General features: G+C 35.0%; 1 protein-coding gene across 1 annotated transcript in view; it reads right to left on the bottom strand.

The window, feature by feature from the left end:
* The window catches only part of SHD (Src homology 2 domain containing transforming protein D), a 20229-nt gene extending 828 nt beyond the window's left edge, over nt 1–19401 (bottom strand). The window contains exons 1-6 of the mRNA XM_053700735.1: nt 18997–19401; nt 14728–14848; nt 11981–12166; nt 11310–11523; nt 9673–9786; nt 1–481 (exon numbers count right to left, since the gene is read on the bottom strand). The exon at nt 1–481 is cut by the window's left edge and continues 828 nt beyond it. Coding sequence (XP_053556710.1) covers nt 295–481; nt 9673–9786; nt 11310–11523; nt 11981–12166; nt 14728–14848; nt 18997–19311 — 1137 coding nt within the window. The 5' untranslated portion in view covers nt 19312–19401 and the 3' untranslated portion in view covers nt 1–294. The remainder of the gene's footprint in view (nt 482–9672; nt 9787–11309; nt 11524–11980; nt 12167–14727; nt 14849–18996) is intronic.
* Nucleotides 19402–20207: the final 806 nt, after the last annotated feature.

Genomic DNA, 20207 nt, shown 5'->3' with positions numbered 1-20207 from the left:
TACCTGTACCTGAGGAATGGAGTTCAGAAACACTGATTTAGAGTATTGATATAACCAATGCACGTCCAAGTTCAGTACATAGTAGTGGCAACCAATGACAGAGGACATTGTCGCCGTTCCATTGTGCTATGTCTCAACATGTTTTAGTACATCATACATGAAGGCATATTATGCCGCCAAATGATTATCAGGTCCATTCACCAACACTCCAGTAACACACATTGTAATTGGCTCAAGCATCACAATTTCATCACGTGATCTAATCATCAGCTTCGGACAGCCACTTTGTCACTGTCACCGCATCACTGCAGGCACTGGTTGCTGCAGGGACAATTGTCCTCCTCCAGGAATGGGTAGCAAATGTTGACTGTAATACTGGACAAGTTCTGGAACACAGGGAAAAGATGGGCCACTTTCCCCCAGCATGAATCCGCCATCTTGTGAGCGTGTAATCTTGACATGAAGTATGCTGTTGCAGCCCCTGATATACAAAGAGATGGAATGTTAATTGACTATTTCATATGACTCTCACAATATCTGATGCATGATTTCTACATAATATTGCTGAGGGATGTATTGCAGCCTACGCCAACTAGACATCTGCCTAGGACAGCAGGATCGGGACATTAAACTGCAATAAAATGGTTACTATTAACAATACTATTGTTTTTCTTCCTGAGTCTGCAGCTGTTTTCAAAGCTGTTCTCTTATATTAACTCCTTAACAGTATTAGTTAGTGTTGCTCTGCATCTTCACGCTGGGAGCCACCATCTTGGATCTTATATTTGTCATCTAACTTCTAAACTGTGCAAAAAAAATGTAAACATTTAACAGTTCTGCTCTATTATGTGAGCTAAACTGAACTGCAAGGTACAGCTGTCAAAAAGCAGATCTGTGAAAGTGCACAGCTTCTGTCACATGATGCAACAATACGCTGCTACAAGATGGCAGCCCAGTAAAGATGGGCAAAAGTGGTAAATGTGCAATTTGTTTGAAATTTCAAATGTGACATTCGATTTATTCAGAAGTTCAAGAATTTATGTGGTAGGGAATTTAGTAAATTGATACAATAGATACAAATATATCAATTTTAATGTTTCTATTTGCATATTACATAATAATATTACATTTAAAGCGAGCATTAGAAATACTCTTACATTAAACAAGTGTAAGAATGTTGTATAAACATTCTAAATTTGAAACAAGCGAACAAATGTGCTAAAATTTGTTTCATTTTTTAAATGTTGCAAAACATTCGCCCATACCTCACGCCCAGTATAAAATGCAGAGCTTTATCAGCTGGATTCTTTAATGAGTTAAAATAAGAGAATGGCTTTAAAAGAGAGCTGGAGATACGGGAGGAAATACAATAGTATGGTGAGTAGTAACCATGTGACTGTGGTTGTACCCAGCAGTTTAATGTCCCTTTAAGAGCATCAAATATTTGAGAAACAGCTTGGTTTCATGATTCCTTGCCACTCCCATGCTCTCCAATGATATAGAAAAGGTTTATAACTGGTGTAAAGGTGGCTTAGAGAAGGGATAATCACTGCTGCATGATTTTATGTGTGTGTAGCAGGAATCACAATAACTAACTACACAGCATGTTTGTGAGAAACATATACAAGGCAAATATAAGATAAAATGGTGGATTAAAGGGACACTGAACCCAAATTTTTTCTTTCATGATTCAGATAGTGCATGCAATTTTAAGCAACTTTCTAATTTACTCCTAGTATCAATTTTTCTTCATTCTCTTGCTATCTTTATTTGAAAAAGAAGGCATCTAAGCTAAGGAGACAGACAATTTTTGGTTTAGTACCCTGGACAGCACTTGTTTATTGGTGGATGAATTTATCCACCAATCAGCACAAACAACCCAGGTTGTTCGCTAAAAATAGGCCGGCATCTAAACTTACATTCTTGCTTTTCAAATAAACATACCAAGAGAATGAAGGCAATTTTATAATAGGAGTAAATTAGAAAGTTGCTTACAATTGCAGTTTCTATCTGAATCACGAAAGAAAAAAATTTGGGTTCACTGTCCCTTTAAGGAGGTTTTAGGAGGCAGCAGAGTTTTCTGTGCCCAGGACAGTACTAAACCTCAATATGCCCCTGCTAATGGCACACTGAATTTGTGCGCTTTCTTATATAATGTTCTGAGCTGTGAGTCACAAAATGTCTGTATACCTATGTCATATCATGTCAGGTGCTGTGCAGACCATATTATTCAGTAGAGAGTCTAAAACACAGTTAAACATCAAAAATTGTGTATGCTGTTTTCCATAAACAACCTCCCTTTCTTACTGTTTTATTCAAACTGCCCTAACATTGTCACATTTAATTAAAGGGACAGTCTACACCAGAATCTTTATTGTTTAAAAAGATAGATAATCCATTTATTACCCATTCCATAGTTTTGCACAACCAAAACAGTTATATAATGACACTTTTTACCTCTGTGATTAAATTGTATCTAAACCTCTGCAAACTGCCCCCTTATTTCAGTTCTTTTGACAGACATCCATTTTAGCCAATCAGAGCTGGTTCACCTGAACTCCACGTGCATGAGCACAGTGTTATCTATATGACACACATGAATTAACACCCTCTAGTGGTGAAAAACTGTCAAAATGCCCTGAGAGAAGAGGCGGCCTTCAAGGGCTTAGAAATTAGCATATGAACCTCCTAGGTTTAGCTTTCAACTAAGAATACCAAGAAAACAAAGCAAAATTGGTGATAAAAGTAAATTTTAAAATTGTTTTAAATTACATTCTCTATCTGAATCATGAAAGTTTCTTTTGGACTAGACTGTCCCTTTAATTTTAACCGTTTTCTTTATTGCTTTTTATTTAACACCCACTCACTTTCTTATTTGATTAGACCCAATCAGATTGAGAACATAGAAAACCAGTAACTATACAAGCAGAGACCAGTTAAGGGACCAGTAAATACAGTTTGATTTGCATAATTAACAAATGTATGATAAAAAGACAATGCAATGGCACTATGTCTGAACTTCAAGTGAGTAGTAGATTTTTTTTTCTGACAAATTTCAGTTATGTCTTTTTCCACTCCTCCTGTATCATGTGACAGCCATCAGCCAATCACAGATGCATATACATATATTCTGTGAATTCTTGCACATGCTCAGTAGTAGCTGGTGACTCAAAAAGTTTAAATATAAAAAGACTGAGCACATTTTGGTAATGGAAGTAAATTGGGAAATTGTTAAAAATTTAAAGGTATATCTGAATAGTGAAAGTTTAATTTTGACTTGAGTGTCCCTTTAAGTAGCCATTACTAACTCCTACATCAATCAGCTGTATAACCAGTAATGCCACATAAAGAGGAGATGTATATAGTCAGTAACCCTATATGCAGAGATCATTCATATATAGCAGGTAAGTACCATTTACAGGTATCACATATAAAGTCATTTACTCAGCATGCAGGACATATACAATAGTTAATAATATAGAGGGGTAAGTATATATATATATATATATGCATATATATATATATATATATATATATATATATATATATATATATATATAATATATATATATATATATATATATATATATATATATACACATAAACAGGGCATATACAAACCCCCAAATCCCACATACAAATGTTGTAATATGGCATGTTTTACCATACAGGTAAAATAATATATTGTTATCAATCACATATACATAATAAAAAATATATCCAGTAAATCCACATATGAAATCAAAATATATAGAGACTGGCACAGTACATTTATATAGACAGCAGTTATGTGATTCTTAACCACACCTTGTCTATCATAATGTGTCTATCATTTATGAACTCAGTTAACCATGTTTTTATGTATGTACTTAAATGTAACCAGTAGGAGGTGCATGTATAGTTATATCTAGCTATCTATTGCTCGCTTACTGTTGTTTTTCCCTGAATGTGTTCCCCATGACTTGTTATACCAGCTGCAGTGTATACAATGCTTGAGAAATTGTTCATGTTTTTTGCAAAATAAATAGCCAGATTTTCTCTTTGAAACAAAGCCTATCAAAATAGGCTTGGCTTGCTGACAGATCAGATCTTGTTATCTTATCACTCAAATGCTTCCCTTTCTTATCTCTGTCTCTGTACAATACTTAAGAACAATTGAAAATTAACATTTTAGAGTTTTATCTCTTCCACCTCCCACTGTGAGTGTAATTTCTTCTGCTGGCTGTGTTTACATAGTTTCACAATAGTAGGTATATAAACTTTTAGTATAGGTAGGGATACTACAGGCTAAATCAGCTATTTCAAATGCCAATATAAAGGCTAAGGAGCTATTTGTAAACAATTTAATACACTCCAGCAGGCAAAATAGATCATTGGGAACACATTAAAAAAGAGAAAGATTTGGGGTAAACTGTGCCTTTAAGCTGGTTTATTCAGCACAGGGACACACATTTAATACACTTCAATATATTCTCTTTTTGATGGAATAAATGCTAATTTTAAGTACAATGGCCCTTTAATCTTGGAAAGTTTTCATGATATACATTGTATTATGTTACCTATATTTTTAGAAACATTTCTTTCATCTTTCTAATACTATATCACATTAATGGAGTTATTGGGGCATGAGAGGCATATAAAAATTAGTACAAAACCCCCCCAATAATACAGCATACAGATTTGCATCTACATAGCTATTAAAGGGTTAGAAGTATTTTGCTTTTTTTTCCAGAAATAAAAAGTACATTATTAACAAAGAATACAATGGGAACAAATTAAATATGATAATAGAAGTAATTATTTTTTTATTTTTTTTTTATTTTATGTTCTGTCTGTATCACAAAAGAAAAAAACATAATTTATTTAACTTACCTGATAAATTAATTTCTTTCATGGTGGCGAGAATCCACGAGCTGTTACGTATATCCCATTTGAACAGCTTGTGGAGTCTCACCACCTATATGAAAGACATGTGGGTTTCATGTCTCTTTAAGGCTAACCTTGCCACAAACCTTTCCCTAAATGGCTTTAACAGATAAAAACTGCAAAACAATGCACTTTATACTGGCATAATGACCATGTCTAGTCTAGTCAGCTGCAGACTCAAGCCTTGATTGACTCCTCCATATGAGGCAAGTGGTGGGTTGGATTTGACTACTGGAAAACTATTTTAGTAAACAAGATGTTAATTTGTTTGAAAAATCTTTAGGCTTGGTGGATATGTTATTCTATAGCAAGACAAAGTCTTTAAGGGGACAGTAAACCTACAAAATAATGTTATATAATTCTGCACATAGTGCAAAATTATATAACATTAGCTTAGCGCCAACTTTATAAATCAAAGGATTGCAGAGATATTTTATTCCAAAATTAAATTTTCTTGAACTCCGCTCCTGGCTCTACTGAGTGGGTCTTATTTTTTTAATAAATGCTTCGCGGGCACGCCGTCTAGTCACAGCGCACCCGATTACGCCATTAAACTGAATGTAGCTCGCTCCTGCTACCAGAGCAGGAGTGAGCTACATTCAGTTTAATTGCGCAATCGGGACTAGACAGCGTGCCCGCGAAACCCTTATGAAAATAAAGACCCGCTCAGTAGAGCCAGGAGCGGAGTTCAAGAAAATTTAATTTTGGAATAAAATGTCTCTGCAATCCTTTGAGTTATAAAGTTGGTGCTAAGCTAATGTTATATAATTTAGAGCCACCACTAGTTATGTGTTAGTGGGGGGAGGGTTAGAGAGCTCTTTGGGGGGATCAGGGAGGTTGGGAGCTAAGGGGGATCCTACACAGCAGAATATATTTAAAAAAAAAAAAAAACCCTTTTTATTTTAGTACTGGCAGACTTTCTGCCAGTACTTAAGATGGCGGGACAATTGTGGGGTGCGGGAGGGAAGAGAGCTGTTTGGAAGGGATCAGGGGGTGTGATGTGTCAAGTGGGAGGCTGATCTCTACACTAAAGCTAAAATTAACTCTTCAAGCTCCCTACAAGCTACCTAATTAACCCCGTCACTGCTGGACATAATACAAGTGTGGTGCGCAGCGGCATTTAGCGGCCTTCTAATTACCAAAAAGCAATGCCAAAACCATATATGTCTGCTATTTCTGAACAAAGGGGATCCTAGAGAAGCATTTACAACCATTTGTGCCATAATTGCACAAGCTGTTTGTAAATAATTTCAGTGAAAAACCCAAAGTTAGTGAAAAAGTGAACAATTTTTTTTTATTTGATCAAATTTGGTGGTGAAATGGTGGCATGAAATATATAAAAATGGGCCTAGATCAATACTTTGGGTTGTCTACTACACTACACTAAAATTAACCCTTCAAGTTCCCTACAAGCTCCCTAATTAAGCCCTTCACTGCTGGGCATAAAACACGTGTGGTGCGCAGCAGCATTTAGCGGCCTTCTAATTACCAAAAAGCAATGCCAAAGCCATATATGTCTGCTATTTCTGACAAAGGGCATCCCAGAGAAATTTACAATCATTTATGCCATAATTGCACAAGTTGTTTGTAAATAATTTCAGTGAGAAACCTAAAGTTTGTGAAAAAGTTTGTGAAAAAATTAACAATTTTTTTTATTTAATCGCATTTGGCGGTGAAATGGTGGCATGAAATATACCAAAATGGGCCTAGATCAATACTTTGGGTTATCTTCTAAAAGAAATTATATACATGTCAAGGGATATTCAGGGATTCCTGAAAGATATCAGTGTCCCAATGTAACTAGCGCTAATTTTGAAGAATTTTTGTATTTATTGCCCTATAACTTGCAAAAAGCAAAGAACATGTAAACATTGGGTATTTCTAAACTCAGGACAAAATTTGGAAACTATTTAGCATGGGTGATTTTTGGTGGTTGTAGATGTGTAACAGATTTTGGGGGTCAAAGTTAGAAAGTGTGTTTTTTTTTCTTTTTTTTCCCTCATATTTTATATATTTTTTTTATAGTAAATTATAAGATATGATGAAAATAATGGTATCTTTAGAAAGTCTATTTAATGGCGAGAAAAACGGTATATAATATGTGTGGGTACAGTAAATGAGTAAGAGGAAAATTACAGCTAAACACAAACACTGCAAAAATTTAAAAATAGCTCTGGTCCCAAACGGTCAGAAAATGGAAAAGTGCTGTGGTCACTAAGGGGTTAAGGGAGGACATATATGAAAAATACATATGTAAAAAAATATATATAATGGAACATTATTCAAACATTTCTTTAAACAGCTCTTGACTCATGTATTTTGTATCCTCCATTAAAGCAGATAAAATGCCAACCCATAGAATGTAATGGAATTTGCTGAAATTGGAAATGTTGCTGTGAATAGCAAAGTTAGCAGTGTGTGTGTGTGTGTGTGGGGGGGGGGGGGGGGGCATGTTTTCAGCATATGGTATTTTACCATCTTCCTCTATTTTTGTATGTTTGTGCTTTTCTATTAAAGGGACAGTCAACACCAAATGTTTTGATGTTTAAAAAAGATAGTTAATCCCTTTATTCCCCATTCCCCAGTTTTGCATAACCAACACAGTTATAAAAATACAAATTTTACCTCTGTGATTACCTTTTATTTAAAGGGACAGTCAAGTATAAATTAAACTTTCATTATTCAGATAGGACTTTTAATTTTAATTGACTTTCCAATTTACTTTTATCATCAAATTTGCTTTTTTCTCTTGGTATTCTTAGTTTAAACTAAACATAGGTAGGCTCATATGCTAATTTCTAAGCCTTTGAGGGCTGCCTCTTATCACATGCTTTTTAAATCTCTTTTCAACACAAATAGACAGAAAGTACACATGGGCCATATAGATAACACTGTGTTCAGGCACAGGGGGTTATTTAAGATCTAGCACAATACAATGCTAAATTTAAGACAATAGATAATAAACAGTCACAGTCATGTGATCAGGGGGCTGGAAGAAGGTTCCTAGATACAAGGTAATCACAAAGGTAAAAAGTACATTAATATAACTGTGTTGGTTATGCAAAACTGGGGAATGAGTAATAAAGGGATTATCTATCTTTTAAAACAATAACAATTCTATGGTTGACTGTCCCTTTAAGCCTCTGCAGACTGCCCCCTTATTTCAGTTTATTTGACAGACTCATTTTAGCCAATCAGTGCTCACTCCTCAATAGATTCACGTGCGTGAGCTCAATGTTATCTATGTGAAACACATGTACTAGCTCCCTCTAGTGGTGAAAGATAAAAGATAAAACAGCAAGTTTGCAGGGGGGAATTTTTAGAATACGTTAGACTTTGCAGAAAACACCCATGGAATTCTCCTGTTTAACCCACTTGCAGAGGCTGGGAAACTCATTCTAGAATAAGGAAAACAATATGCTTTGAATATTGCTTTTTTAGTTATTTATTTTGCATTTGCAGTGTCCTTTATTCACACTTTTTACTGTGTGCATTATTTTTTTATTCTCTGTGTAGTTTCAATACAAATTGTAATTTTTCCATAAAACAGGTTTTCACAATTTGTAATGCGTTTAACAATACCATTTTTACTTCACCTTCATGTAAATATCTCATTTATTCATTGAATATGATTTTTAAATAACACATATTTTAACCTTTTTGCAATGTATGCATCTCATTTACATGTTTCAATGCAAGGAATGCACCTTTGTGATACACAATGTTCTCAAAGTAGAAAAAATGCCTTTATAGTACTGGCAAGGCTTCTTAGGGCTCGGTGATCAAAAACTCGCCAGCATGGAGAGAAGTCTTGCAAAATCTTTGGGGGCTTTTTTTAAAGCATTATATTGTGATGTAGGTGTCTCATTCACATCCAGGACCTGCATAGTGAGATAAACAGCTCTCAAGGTAAAATTTGCCTTTATAAATTCTTTGAGGGACCTCACAGTACTGTAGAAATGTCTTAGATAGTCTCACCAAAGTGGAGAGCTTTAGTTCATCTGGCCCTTAGAGACTTGCAAGCCCAGAGACCTTAACTTTCTAATTTACTTCTATTATCTAATTTGCTTCATTCTCTTGGTATCCTTTGTTGAAAAGCATATCTAAATAGGCTTCGTAGCTGCTGATTGGTGGTTGCACAAAGGTGCCTCGTGTGATTGGCTCACCCATGTGCATTGCTATTTCTCCAACAAAGGATATCTGAAGAATGAGGCAAATTAAATAATAGAAGTAAATTGGAAAGTTGTTTAAAATTGTATGTTCTATCTGAATAATGAAAGAAAAATGTTGGGTTTCATGTCCCTTTAAAGGGATATACAATACCAATTTTCTTTCTTTCATGATTTAGATAGAGAATACAATTTTAAATAATTTTCCAATTTACTTCTTTTATCACATTTATTTCATTCTCTTGGTATGTTTGTTGAAGGAACAGCAATGTACTACGGGAGCTAGCTGAACACATTAGGTGAGTCAATGACAAGAGTTATATCAGCAGGTAGCTTCCAGTAGTACTTTGCTGCTCCTGAGCCTACCTACTTAAGCTTGTCAACAAAGGAAACTAAATGAACAAAGCAAATTAGATAATAGCAGTAAATTGGAAAGTTGTTTAAAATTGCATGCTCTATCTGAATCATAAAATGTAATTTTGACTTTGTTGTCCCTTTAAGATAATCAGGTCCTTAGTGTAAAATTGTGACTAGTTGTGCTGTAATGCAAAATTCTTGTCCCATTTTGTGTACTTACCTGAGTGACAGGTAATACTCGCTCTCACACTCTCTACGCAATAGGAAGCCACCTGGTTCACTGTCATACAATCGAATCTCAGCATCTGTGCAGTTCATGGTTCCATGGAACCACCTGCAGATGATTACATATTAAAATCACAAACTCAAAAATGAATCCCCCTATAAATTATTTAATTAAATCAATGAAAATAAAACAAGATTGTAATACATATTTTTTTTATTTGCTTTTGCTATAACATATGCCCAATATCTGTGCCTGTTCTAAGCCCCCTAGAGCGACTGTAGAACAAAATGTGTATGCTGCAAATTGCCTGACATGGCTGCATACTTCACATCAATTGCTTAGAGCAGGGCATAATCAGGTAGCCCTTATTGGTCACAATCAAAGGAGATAACAGTGTCCAGGGACCTATTTAATGGGCACACCAACAAGCTGATTTTACAGTCTACCTGGGTAAAATGTAAGCCAATATTAAAGAGAGACTTAAACTCAAATTTTATCTTTCATGATTCAGATAGAGCATGTAATTTAAGCAATTTTCTAATTGACTCCTAGTATCAATTTTTTTTTTCATTCTCTTGCTATCTTTATTTAAAAAGCAAGAGTGTAAAGCTTAGGAGCCGGCCCATTTAAGGTTCAGCACCCTGGATAGAGCGTGCTTATTGGTGGCTACATTTGGCTAACCAATAATCAAGTGTAACCCAGGTTCTGAACTAAAACTGGGCCGGCTCCTAAGTATTACATTCCTGCTTTTTAAGTAAAGATAGCAAGAGAACGAAGAAAGTAGAAGAGTAAATTAGAAAGTTGTTTAAAATTGCATGCTCTATCTGAATCATTAAAGAAGAAAACTGGGTTTAGTGTCCCTTTAAGCTAAAATGAGCTAATACAGGTTGGTACAAAACCCTTTATCCAAAATGCCTGGGACCAGAAAAGGTTTGAATATCGGAATAGTTTGGATTTTGGAACACTTGTATATTCGCATCCATAAAATGGGAAAGCTTAGAGAAGGGATAGGATCAAGTGTAAACAACAATATCTTATGTCATTTAGGCAAAATCTACAGGTGATAATACAGCTTATACATGTAACCTAAAGGTAGTTGTATATCATTTTGAAATATAGTACAGTACTGTAATCAGAAAATAGACTAGCATTTGCATTTTAGGACATGAAAACCAAACAAAAGACGTAGACAGAGAAGATTATGACTTATTGGTGGGATAAAATTGTTATTTTTAATAATTTATTTATAAAAAAAAAAATATTAATGAAAAAGTCTGGATTTTAGAATTCCGGATTTAGGGATTTGTACCTGTATTTTTTTTCTTCCCATGTTTGCTGCACAAATTACAATTAATTCATGTTAAATTATGCAATTATTTTGTGCTTTGAATTGCAAAGTATTATACTGCCTCCCCCCAGGCTACTTCATTATGTCACTTGTCAAGCAAAATTTTTCTATGGAGAACACTGGATAAGATAAAGATACTCATCAGGCTTTTCAAGTGGTTTATTACTGACTGTCACTTTGCAAGTCTGAAATGCATATTGGCTAATATATCCTATGCACATATATAGATTTCCACTCATACAATTTTCCACCCTCTTAGAAAATTAAGTACAGGTATACTCACTCCTGTTTGTGGACAGGCAGATTAGGGACCCAATGGCCTCCTGGTGGAGTTGCACATTCTTTAAGAGGTGTTCCATATTCTCCTGAAGAGTCCACAGATTCTGTGTTGGGGGAGTGGCTAGGTTGTCTTAGGGGTCCTGGGCTCCTGGGGTTGTGCTGGATAAGTCTCTCTCTCTGAGGGGAATTCCGTCTCCAGTCTGAACCTTCAAACTGCACTGAAGGGAACAGCACAGGCACATAAGTAAACATGCCCATTTACTGTATGGCAAGCCACGTGTCCCATTTACTGTTTGGCAAGCCACATGTACCATTTACTGTATAACAAGCCACGTGTCCCATTTATTGTATGGCAAGCCATGTGTCCCATGTACTGTATGGCAAGCCACGTGTCCCATTTATTGTATGGCAAGCCACGTGTCCCATTTACTGTATGGCAAGCCACGTGTCCCATTAACTGTATGGCAAGCCACGTGTCCCATTTAATGTATGACAAGCCACGTGTCCCATTTACTGTATGGTAAGCCACATGTGCCATTTACTGTATGGTAAGCCACAAGTCCCATTTACTGCATGGTAAGCCACGTGTCCCATTTACTGCATGGTAAGCCACGTGTCCCATTTACTGCATGGCAAGCCACACTGTCACAGATTCAGTTTCTTTCATTACTATACCTGCAAATGCTCGATTTATGTCATCTTTTTTCCACTCCCAAGGCTGATCATATTCGTCTGCTGGTCTTTCATCTTCTGGGGGTTGTCGACTATCTCGCGGAGACCTTCGACAACGTTCTTCATACGGGGAGTCGTACAGTTGCACCCCTTTCTGTGATAACTTTTCACCTACCCAGTGCACACAAGCTGTAGGAAAGATAATTTAGTCAGATGGTCACTCTTCATTAGGAAAAAAACATCACAGTCAATTCTGATCCTGAAAATTCACAGTCAGGATTTCATCCTACATTATAAACAAAACTCAGCATAGACCAATTTTGTACTGATACAAGGCTAGATTATGAGTGGCAAGCTAACTGTTGTGCACAAGCGAAAAGGAAGCAGCAAGCGTATTACAAGTTGAAAGTAAACGCATTCGCTCAAGCACGATTGAATTTAACGTGCCTCGGGACGACTTGAGATCTCTGGTTAACTGTTTTGCTCGTGTGTGTGTGTGCATGAGTGTGTGTACAGATGTATTTATATGTGTATATATGTATTTACAGACATATATGCACATATAAACACATACATACATATGTATACACACATATAAACATAAATACAAGTGCATTGGAACCCTCTGCAGTCAAGTAGCTGAAAACATGAAAAATCATATTTATGCAATATTCATATTTAATAAAGTGTTTAACTGTGTATTTACTGTATATATTGTACATTCCAATGTTCTGCACATGGGGGAATATGTTCTAAGTTTTTATATATAGATATTCCTAAATATATATATATATATATATATATATATGTATATATCTTTACCTATATATAATCATAAATAGATATATATTTTAACAATAAAAAAAATCAGATATATGTATATATATTACTATTTCATGTCGGGTTAGCACACTTGAGAAAACATGTTCGAGTTTGCACGAGTTTGCACGACTTGTCGAGTGTTTGTTTATTCCCACACTTTTTGCGTTACATTGAAGTCTATTGGGGAATACATTAACGCATTTGTGATATTAAACATTTGTCTTTCTTTGCCTTTCTTGCATGCTTGTGCACAAACATTTTACTTGTTGCTTCCCTGACGCACACAAAAAGCTTACTTCTAGCAGAGTTAACATGCAAGCGCAAAATACCGCTCCACTCGTAATCTAGCCCACAGTCGGAGAAGGATACCCTATATGCATAGACTACTTTTGAAATAATAATCTGCAGTTAGATAGGGTCACCCTTTATCATAATGAAAACCCATCATAGAATGGGCTTGTGTTGATAATCTACATTCCAAAAGGGTGACCATACATTATTAAAAAAAACAGCATAGGCCAGGCTTGTATTGAGAATCTGCAGTCAGATATGATAACTCTTTATTATAAAGAAAAGCCATCATAGACTGGGATTGTATGGATAATCTACTCTCAAAAAGGGTGACCCTGCTTTATAAATAAACCCAGCATAGATCAGGCTTGTATTGAGAGTCTGCAGTCAGATAGAGGCATCCTACATTATAAGTAAATCAAGCATAAATTGGGCTTGCTCTGGTAATGTACTGTCAGTAGGTCACCTCACATTATAAAGAATTCTAGTATAGATTTGGTTTGTATTGATAATCTGCAGTCAGATAGGGTCATTCTACATTACAATGATATCAAGCATAAAATGGTCTTTAATTGATCATCTGCAGTCAAGAGGTCACACTACATTATATGAAAATGTACCAGATGGTCTTAAAGGGACATTAAACTGCTGGGTACAACTAGTCTTTTGTTATTGTTTTTCTTCCTCTGTCTGCAGCTGTTTTCAAAGACATTCCCTTATTTTAACCCCTTACAAGTATCAGTTAGTGAAGCTCTGAATCTTCACAACTTTTAAACTGTGCAAAAATGTAACAATTCCGCTCTCTATTATGTGATCTAAACTGAAGTGAAAGGTACAGAAAGCCGGTAGCAACACAGATCTGTGAAAGTGCACTCACAGGGTGCAACAATACGAGAGCTACAAGATGGCGGTGCCCAGTATAAAATGTAGAGATTTACCAGCTGGATCCTTTAATGAGTTAAAATAATAGAACAGATTTAAAGAGAGCTGCAGGTACAGGAGGGAAATACAGTAGTATGGTGAGTAGAAACCATTGTACTGTAGTTGTACACAGCTGTATATCCCCTTAAAGGGACACTGAACCCAAAAAAATTTCTTTTGTAATTCAGAAAGAGCATGCAATTTTAAGCAAATTTCTAATTTACTCCTATTATCAATTTTTCTTCGTTCTCTTGCTATCATTATTTGAAAAAGAAGGCATCTAAGCTTTTTTTGGTTTCAGTACTCTGGACAGCACTTTTTTATTGGTGGATGAATTTATCCACCAATCAGCAAGGACAACCCAGTTTGATCACCAAAAAGGGGCTGGCATCTAAACTTACATTCTTGCATTTCAAATAAAGATACCAAGAGAATGAAGAAAATTTGATAATAGGAGTAAATTAGAAAGTTGCTTAAAATTTCATGCTCAATCTGAATCACGAAATAATTTTTTTGGGTACAGTGTCCCTTTAATGACCAATGACGGAATTTTTTCATCATGGAACCATTGAGCAAACTGAAGCTGTTTCCTTAAGGGGTTAATGTTCCTTTAAAAATATCAAGTCAGGAAGTCATATCTGAAAAACAGTAGCATCTGAGTCTTTGCTGATAATCTATATTAAGTGTTATTATAATACAGAGGTTATCTGACTCACCTTTAGATGTTTTCTGAATCTCATATGGTTCCATGTAACTAGTGTTGTCTGGTTCATCACTGTTGAAATGTTTTTCATTTTTCACATCAAATGGATCAGAATACTCACTGCTAGCAGTTATCTAGAAAGAGAAGGGCAGACAAGTTCTTGGCCAAGTGCACAAAATATGGCAAAAATCTATATTAACCCCTTAAGGACATTGCTGGTCTTTCTATGTGGATTGTGTTAATAATCCAGAAGGGAGGAAGGAGGGTATAATAGTGCGGTCCCGCCACTTGTGACAAGACCCATTCAATTGTAAACAAGAATAACCTTAAAGGGACAGTTTACTCAAAAAAATCCTCCCATTTAATTTGTTTCCAATGATCCACTTTACCTGCTGGAGTGTATTAAATTGTTTACAAGTATTTCCATTACCCTTATATTGGCATTTGAAATAGTTTATTTAGCCTGTGTCATCCACACCCATCCTGAAAGTTTTTGGTTAACACAGCCAGTAGAAGAAATTACACTCCCAGTGGGTTATAGAAGAGATAGGGTAATACAATGGTTCTCTCCAAGTATTGGATGATTGTTTTATGGACAGATATAAGATAAGTAAGCATGTATATGTACACAATGTGATAAAGTAATGAGATCTGATTATATCTACAAGCTCAACCCATTTTATTAGGTTGTGGCTTCAAAACACAAAATCAGCTAATTTATATACACAAATAAACCTTAAAAAAGCAAATCTCATACATTGTATACTCTGCAGCTGGTAAAAAAAAGTAATTGGAAACACATTAAGGGAAAAACAATTTTATAGTATACTGTCCCTTTAATGACCAGTGAAGTACATGGTACATCATGGTCATTAAGGGATTATAGAGACACGCTAGTGTAAAACTTTCATAATTCCGATAGGGCATGCAATATTAAACAACTTTCCGTTTTACTTCTATTATCAAATTTGCTTTGTTCTTTTGGTATCCTTTGTTGAAGAGTAGGCTCAGGAGCATCAATGCACTATTAGAAGTTAACTAATCACATCTGATCAGCTAATGACAATAAGCATATATGTGCAGCCACCAATCATCAACTAGCTCCCAGTAGTGAATTGCTGCTTCTGAGCCTACCTAGGTATTATCTTCAACAAAGGATACCAAGAGAATGAAGCACATTTGATAATAGAAGTAAATTAGATCATTTACAATTGCTGGCCGTATCTGAATCATGAATCTTTAATTCTGACTTTGCATTTAAAGGGACATGAAACCCAAACATTTTCTTTCATTATTCAGATAGAGAATTCAATTTTAAAAGTTTCCAATTTACTTCTATTATCAATTTTGCTTTGTTCTTATGTTATTCTTTGTTAAAGAGATACCTAGGTAGGTAGCGTGCATATGCTTGAAGCACTACATAACAAAAAATAATGCTGCTCTCTAGTGCTCTTGCTAATGTATAATATTGTTGCAAAACTGCTGCCATATAGTACTACAGACATGTGCACACTCTGGGCATACATACCTGCTTTTCAACAAAGAATAAAAAAATTGATAATTGAAGTGAATTGGAAAGTTGTTTAAAATTGTATCTTCTATCTGAATCATGAAAGAAAAAAAATTAGGTTGTATGTCTCTTTAAATATATAGCCAACGTTGTACTCCTGTGGTATTCTAGATAAGAATACATCTGTTCAGCAAATGAGAAATAAGCATATATGCATATCCTCCAATCACTGACTTTATCCTCAAAAGGAGCAAAAAGGAGCTGTTCTAAGAGTACTATGACTACACGTTTAAAGGGATAGGAAAGTGAAAATTAAATTTGCATGATTCAGATAGAGCAGGTCATTTTAGGACACTTTTAAACTACACCAGAATTTCTATTGTTTTAAAAGATAGATAATCCCTTTATTACCCATTTCCCAGTTTTTCATAACCAACACAGTTATAATAATATACTTTTAACCTCTGTGATTATCTTGTATCTAAGCCTCTGCAAACTGCCCCTTTTTTCAGTTCTTTTGACAGACTTGCAGTCTAACCAATCAGTGCCTGCTCCCAGATAACTTCTCGTGCACGAGCACAGTGTTATCTATATGAAATACGTGAACTAACACCCTCTAGTGGTGAAAAACTGTTAAAATGCAATCTGAAAGAGGTGGGCTTCAAGGTCTAAGAAATTAGCATATGAACCTCCTAGGTTAAGCTTTCAACTAAGAATACCAAGAGAACAAAGCAAAATTGGTGATAAAAGTAAATTGGAATTTTTTTTTATAATTACATGCTCTATCTGAATCATGAAAGTTTATTTTGGCCTAGACTGTCCCTTTAAATTAATTTCTATTTTCAAATGTACTTTGTTCTCTTTGTACCCGTTGTTGAAAAAAAATGTACAGGTCCTACACTAGTAGGAGCTGTTGATTGGTGCCTGCAAACATTTGTGTCTTGTGATTGGCTAACTAGATGTGATCAGTGTTACAGGCACATTATTTATTTATGTTTACAATGCTATACAGTTGAGCTATTTGGGAGTTTATCGATAAAGGTAGTTATTCCAAATGAGAAGAGAAAATGCTATACTGAATTTCTTTATGGATACATTTATTAATTCAATGTAATGCTTTATTATGATATACATTAATCAATAGTTTCAAATAAAATGAGTAAGAAATCAAGTAAAAATGTATTTTACTGTGAAATGAACTTTCACTCAAGGTTATAAAATTGTTTATGTCTTATGACCACTCTCAATGCTACATGTGTTTTAGCTCAAGGTTAGAGGACTGTTTGTTTGTTTTTTGTTGCTAATTATTTATGATGTGATGCCAAAGGATTCTTTAAAAGGGTAAGTTCCCTGACCTTATAAGGGGCAGAAAAGATTATCTGAACCAAAATGCTGTCAAATACTGTCTGGTATGGAATAATATTTATTTATATGCAACAATGACTTCATTATTGTAACTCTGTTATATTGGATTCATATTTTTCCAATTTCTATTGCATTTGTTTAGCAATAAAACATTTTTTGTAATATAATAATGTATATTTGTAACAATAAAATACATATTTTTATATTTTATCTCACGCCTTTTTCTATATATATTGTACTCAAAATATTTCATAAGACCATTTTTATTAATATAATATTAGAGCTAGGTGACTGGAATTTAGATTTCAGAATAACGTCTCTCTAAGGCATTATAAGGGGAAAAGGGTACGAACCGTTACATCAGTTAAATCCCAGTAGTATATTGCTGCTCCTTGAACAAAGAATATCAAGAGAATGAAGCAAATTTGATAACAGAAGTAAATTAGAAAGCTGTTTAAAATTATTATTACTATTGAACTTGAATGCAATGTGGGTACATAGTTTATTGATATCATTTCTGTTAAGTGAGGATTAAAAGGGGCATTTTAGTGTAAAAATAAAATGCTTTATTTGGAAGAGCATTTTATTTTTGACCAAGTTAATTTCTTAGGTGTTTAACTCCTTCAGAAGGGTTAAAGGGATATGAAACCCCTTTTTTCGTACAGGATTTAGATAGAAAATACAATTTCCGTTACATGTAACAATGCTTAGAAGTAGTAATATTTTGAGCATACATTGCATCTATTTTTTTCATATGTATAACATACAGGCTAGAGATTCTCTGAAACATGATTCCATTTCATCCAATGGCACAGGTGATATAGTATCATCCCTATGTTTTAATGAAATATAGGAGTCAGCAAAATAATTTTCATCCAATCATAAACAAGGTCCTGTCACCCTTGCAGTTGTGTTTACTTGAAAGTGAGAGCGCAAATCTCCATGACTAATATATATATATATATATATATATATATATATATATATATATATATATATATATATATATAAAAATATAATGTGTGTGTGTGTTGCAATTTACACTTTTAATTGGATTGGTATCATGACTCATCGTTTTATTCTTATAGGTTGTGTTGGATGATGATACTATTAGCATATGCACCCACAATAAACATATTTGCAAATTCATCAGTGCATTCTCCATTATTCTCAATATATCACAAAGTGAAGTTGAATCCAAAGGTGTACCACTAGATATACCTTGTATGTGAACCTAAAGCAGGGGGCCATAAAGAGTTTCCTACTTTTGTCTCCTGACAAATCATGCCTTGACTGGAAAACGTTTCAGGTTCTCTTGGTGTTATTCCAGCAGACCAATTATTCCACCCAATTGATTCTGAATACCTAACACAATCTCCTCCTGAGATGGTTCAGTTCATCACTGACCTTTCCAGATGCATCCTCATCTTCTGCTGCTGCTGCACCCAGTCGCGTCCTCCTACTTCGGCCATTTTCTGCTGGTTCTACCTTTATGAGTCTGTGTCTGGGGGATATGATATTCATCTGGTGTGCACCCAGCCTGCCAGGGGATCCTGGACGAACCATTTCTGGATCCCTTTCCTCATAGGGGTCTTCAAAATCCAGACTCTTCTGCGCTCTGTATGCCCTTAATATCTCACTTTCTGTATAGTCTGGTTTGGGAGGCTGTGGTGGAGACCTCCTGCTTCCAAAACTTAGATAATCTTTCAACCACTTTGCCATTGCAGCTCCTACATCGATCCTTGAAATGGGGGTGATCAAGACTCCAGTCAACTATGGATAAGCTACTTTACTCCAATACTAGACCAGTGCAAGTTCTGTGAAGAAGAAATTGTCTCTTACTTTAGTGCATTAATATCATCAGATACTGCCAAGCGCTTGTACAGGAATAAATAATTTATATGTGGCCTTAAAAGACCTAGAGACATTTGGAGGGAGAAAAAGAATTAGATGGTAGGAAAAGGCAGAGACATAGAAAATACATTGAGGAGGGAAAATGGAGCTAGGAATCAAAGAAAAAATATAGAGAAAACATCATCAGTTTACAGGAAGAAACAATAAGATACAGCAACATAGAAGAACTAAAAACATGGGAAGTAAAATAAAAAGAATGCTGTAAAAATATAGTGAGAAATGTGTGTGAGAAATTAAACATTCTACAAAGACTGTTAACAATGTATCAGGTTTTCCAGTGCTTATGCTTTGAATGTTATAGAATAAGTTGCACACAAAAAAAAAGCTTAGGAAAATTAGAGGCAGGAGAGGTTGTCCCAGTCAGGAGTAGGCAGAGAGGAAATGGAGATGGTGAAAAAAGGAAATAATTGAGAGCTGAAATAAAAGTGAGTTCAAGAAGACAAAGAGAGCAGTGATTGGAAACAGAAGGTGGAAAACTGGAAATATTAAAGTATAAAATTGTAACTAAGAGGTGGAATGAGACTGAGAGGAGATTGATTAAAGAGAAAAGGAAAAGAGAACGATGAAAACAACAAATTGGAAAAATAAATGTATTTAAAGTGCTAGTGTAAGAGACAAGAAAAAAATAAAGTAAAAGAAAAAAAAAGATGTAAGAAAGGAAAGGAGTAAGAAAATGGGTGGAGGTGAAAAAGTAAAAAGAGTAT

This window comes from Bombina bombina, chromosome 2 (genome assembly GCF_027579735.1).
Source record: "Bombina bombina isolate aBomBom1 chromosome 2, aBomBom1.pri, whole genome shotgun sequence".
NCBI lineage: Eukaryota > Metazoa > Chordata > Amphibia > Anura > Bombinatoridae > Bombina > Bombina bombina.
This window is presented reverse-complemented; position numbering and strand designations above follow the sequence as displayed.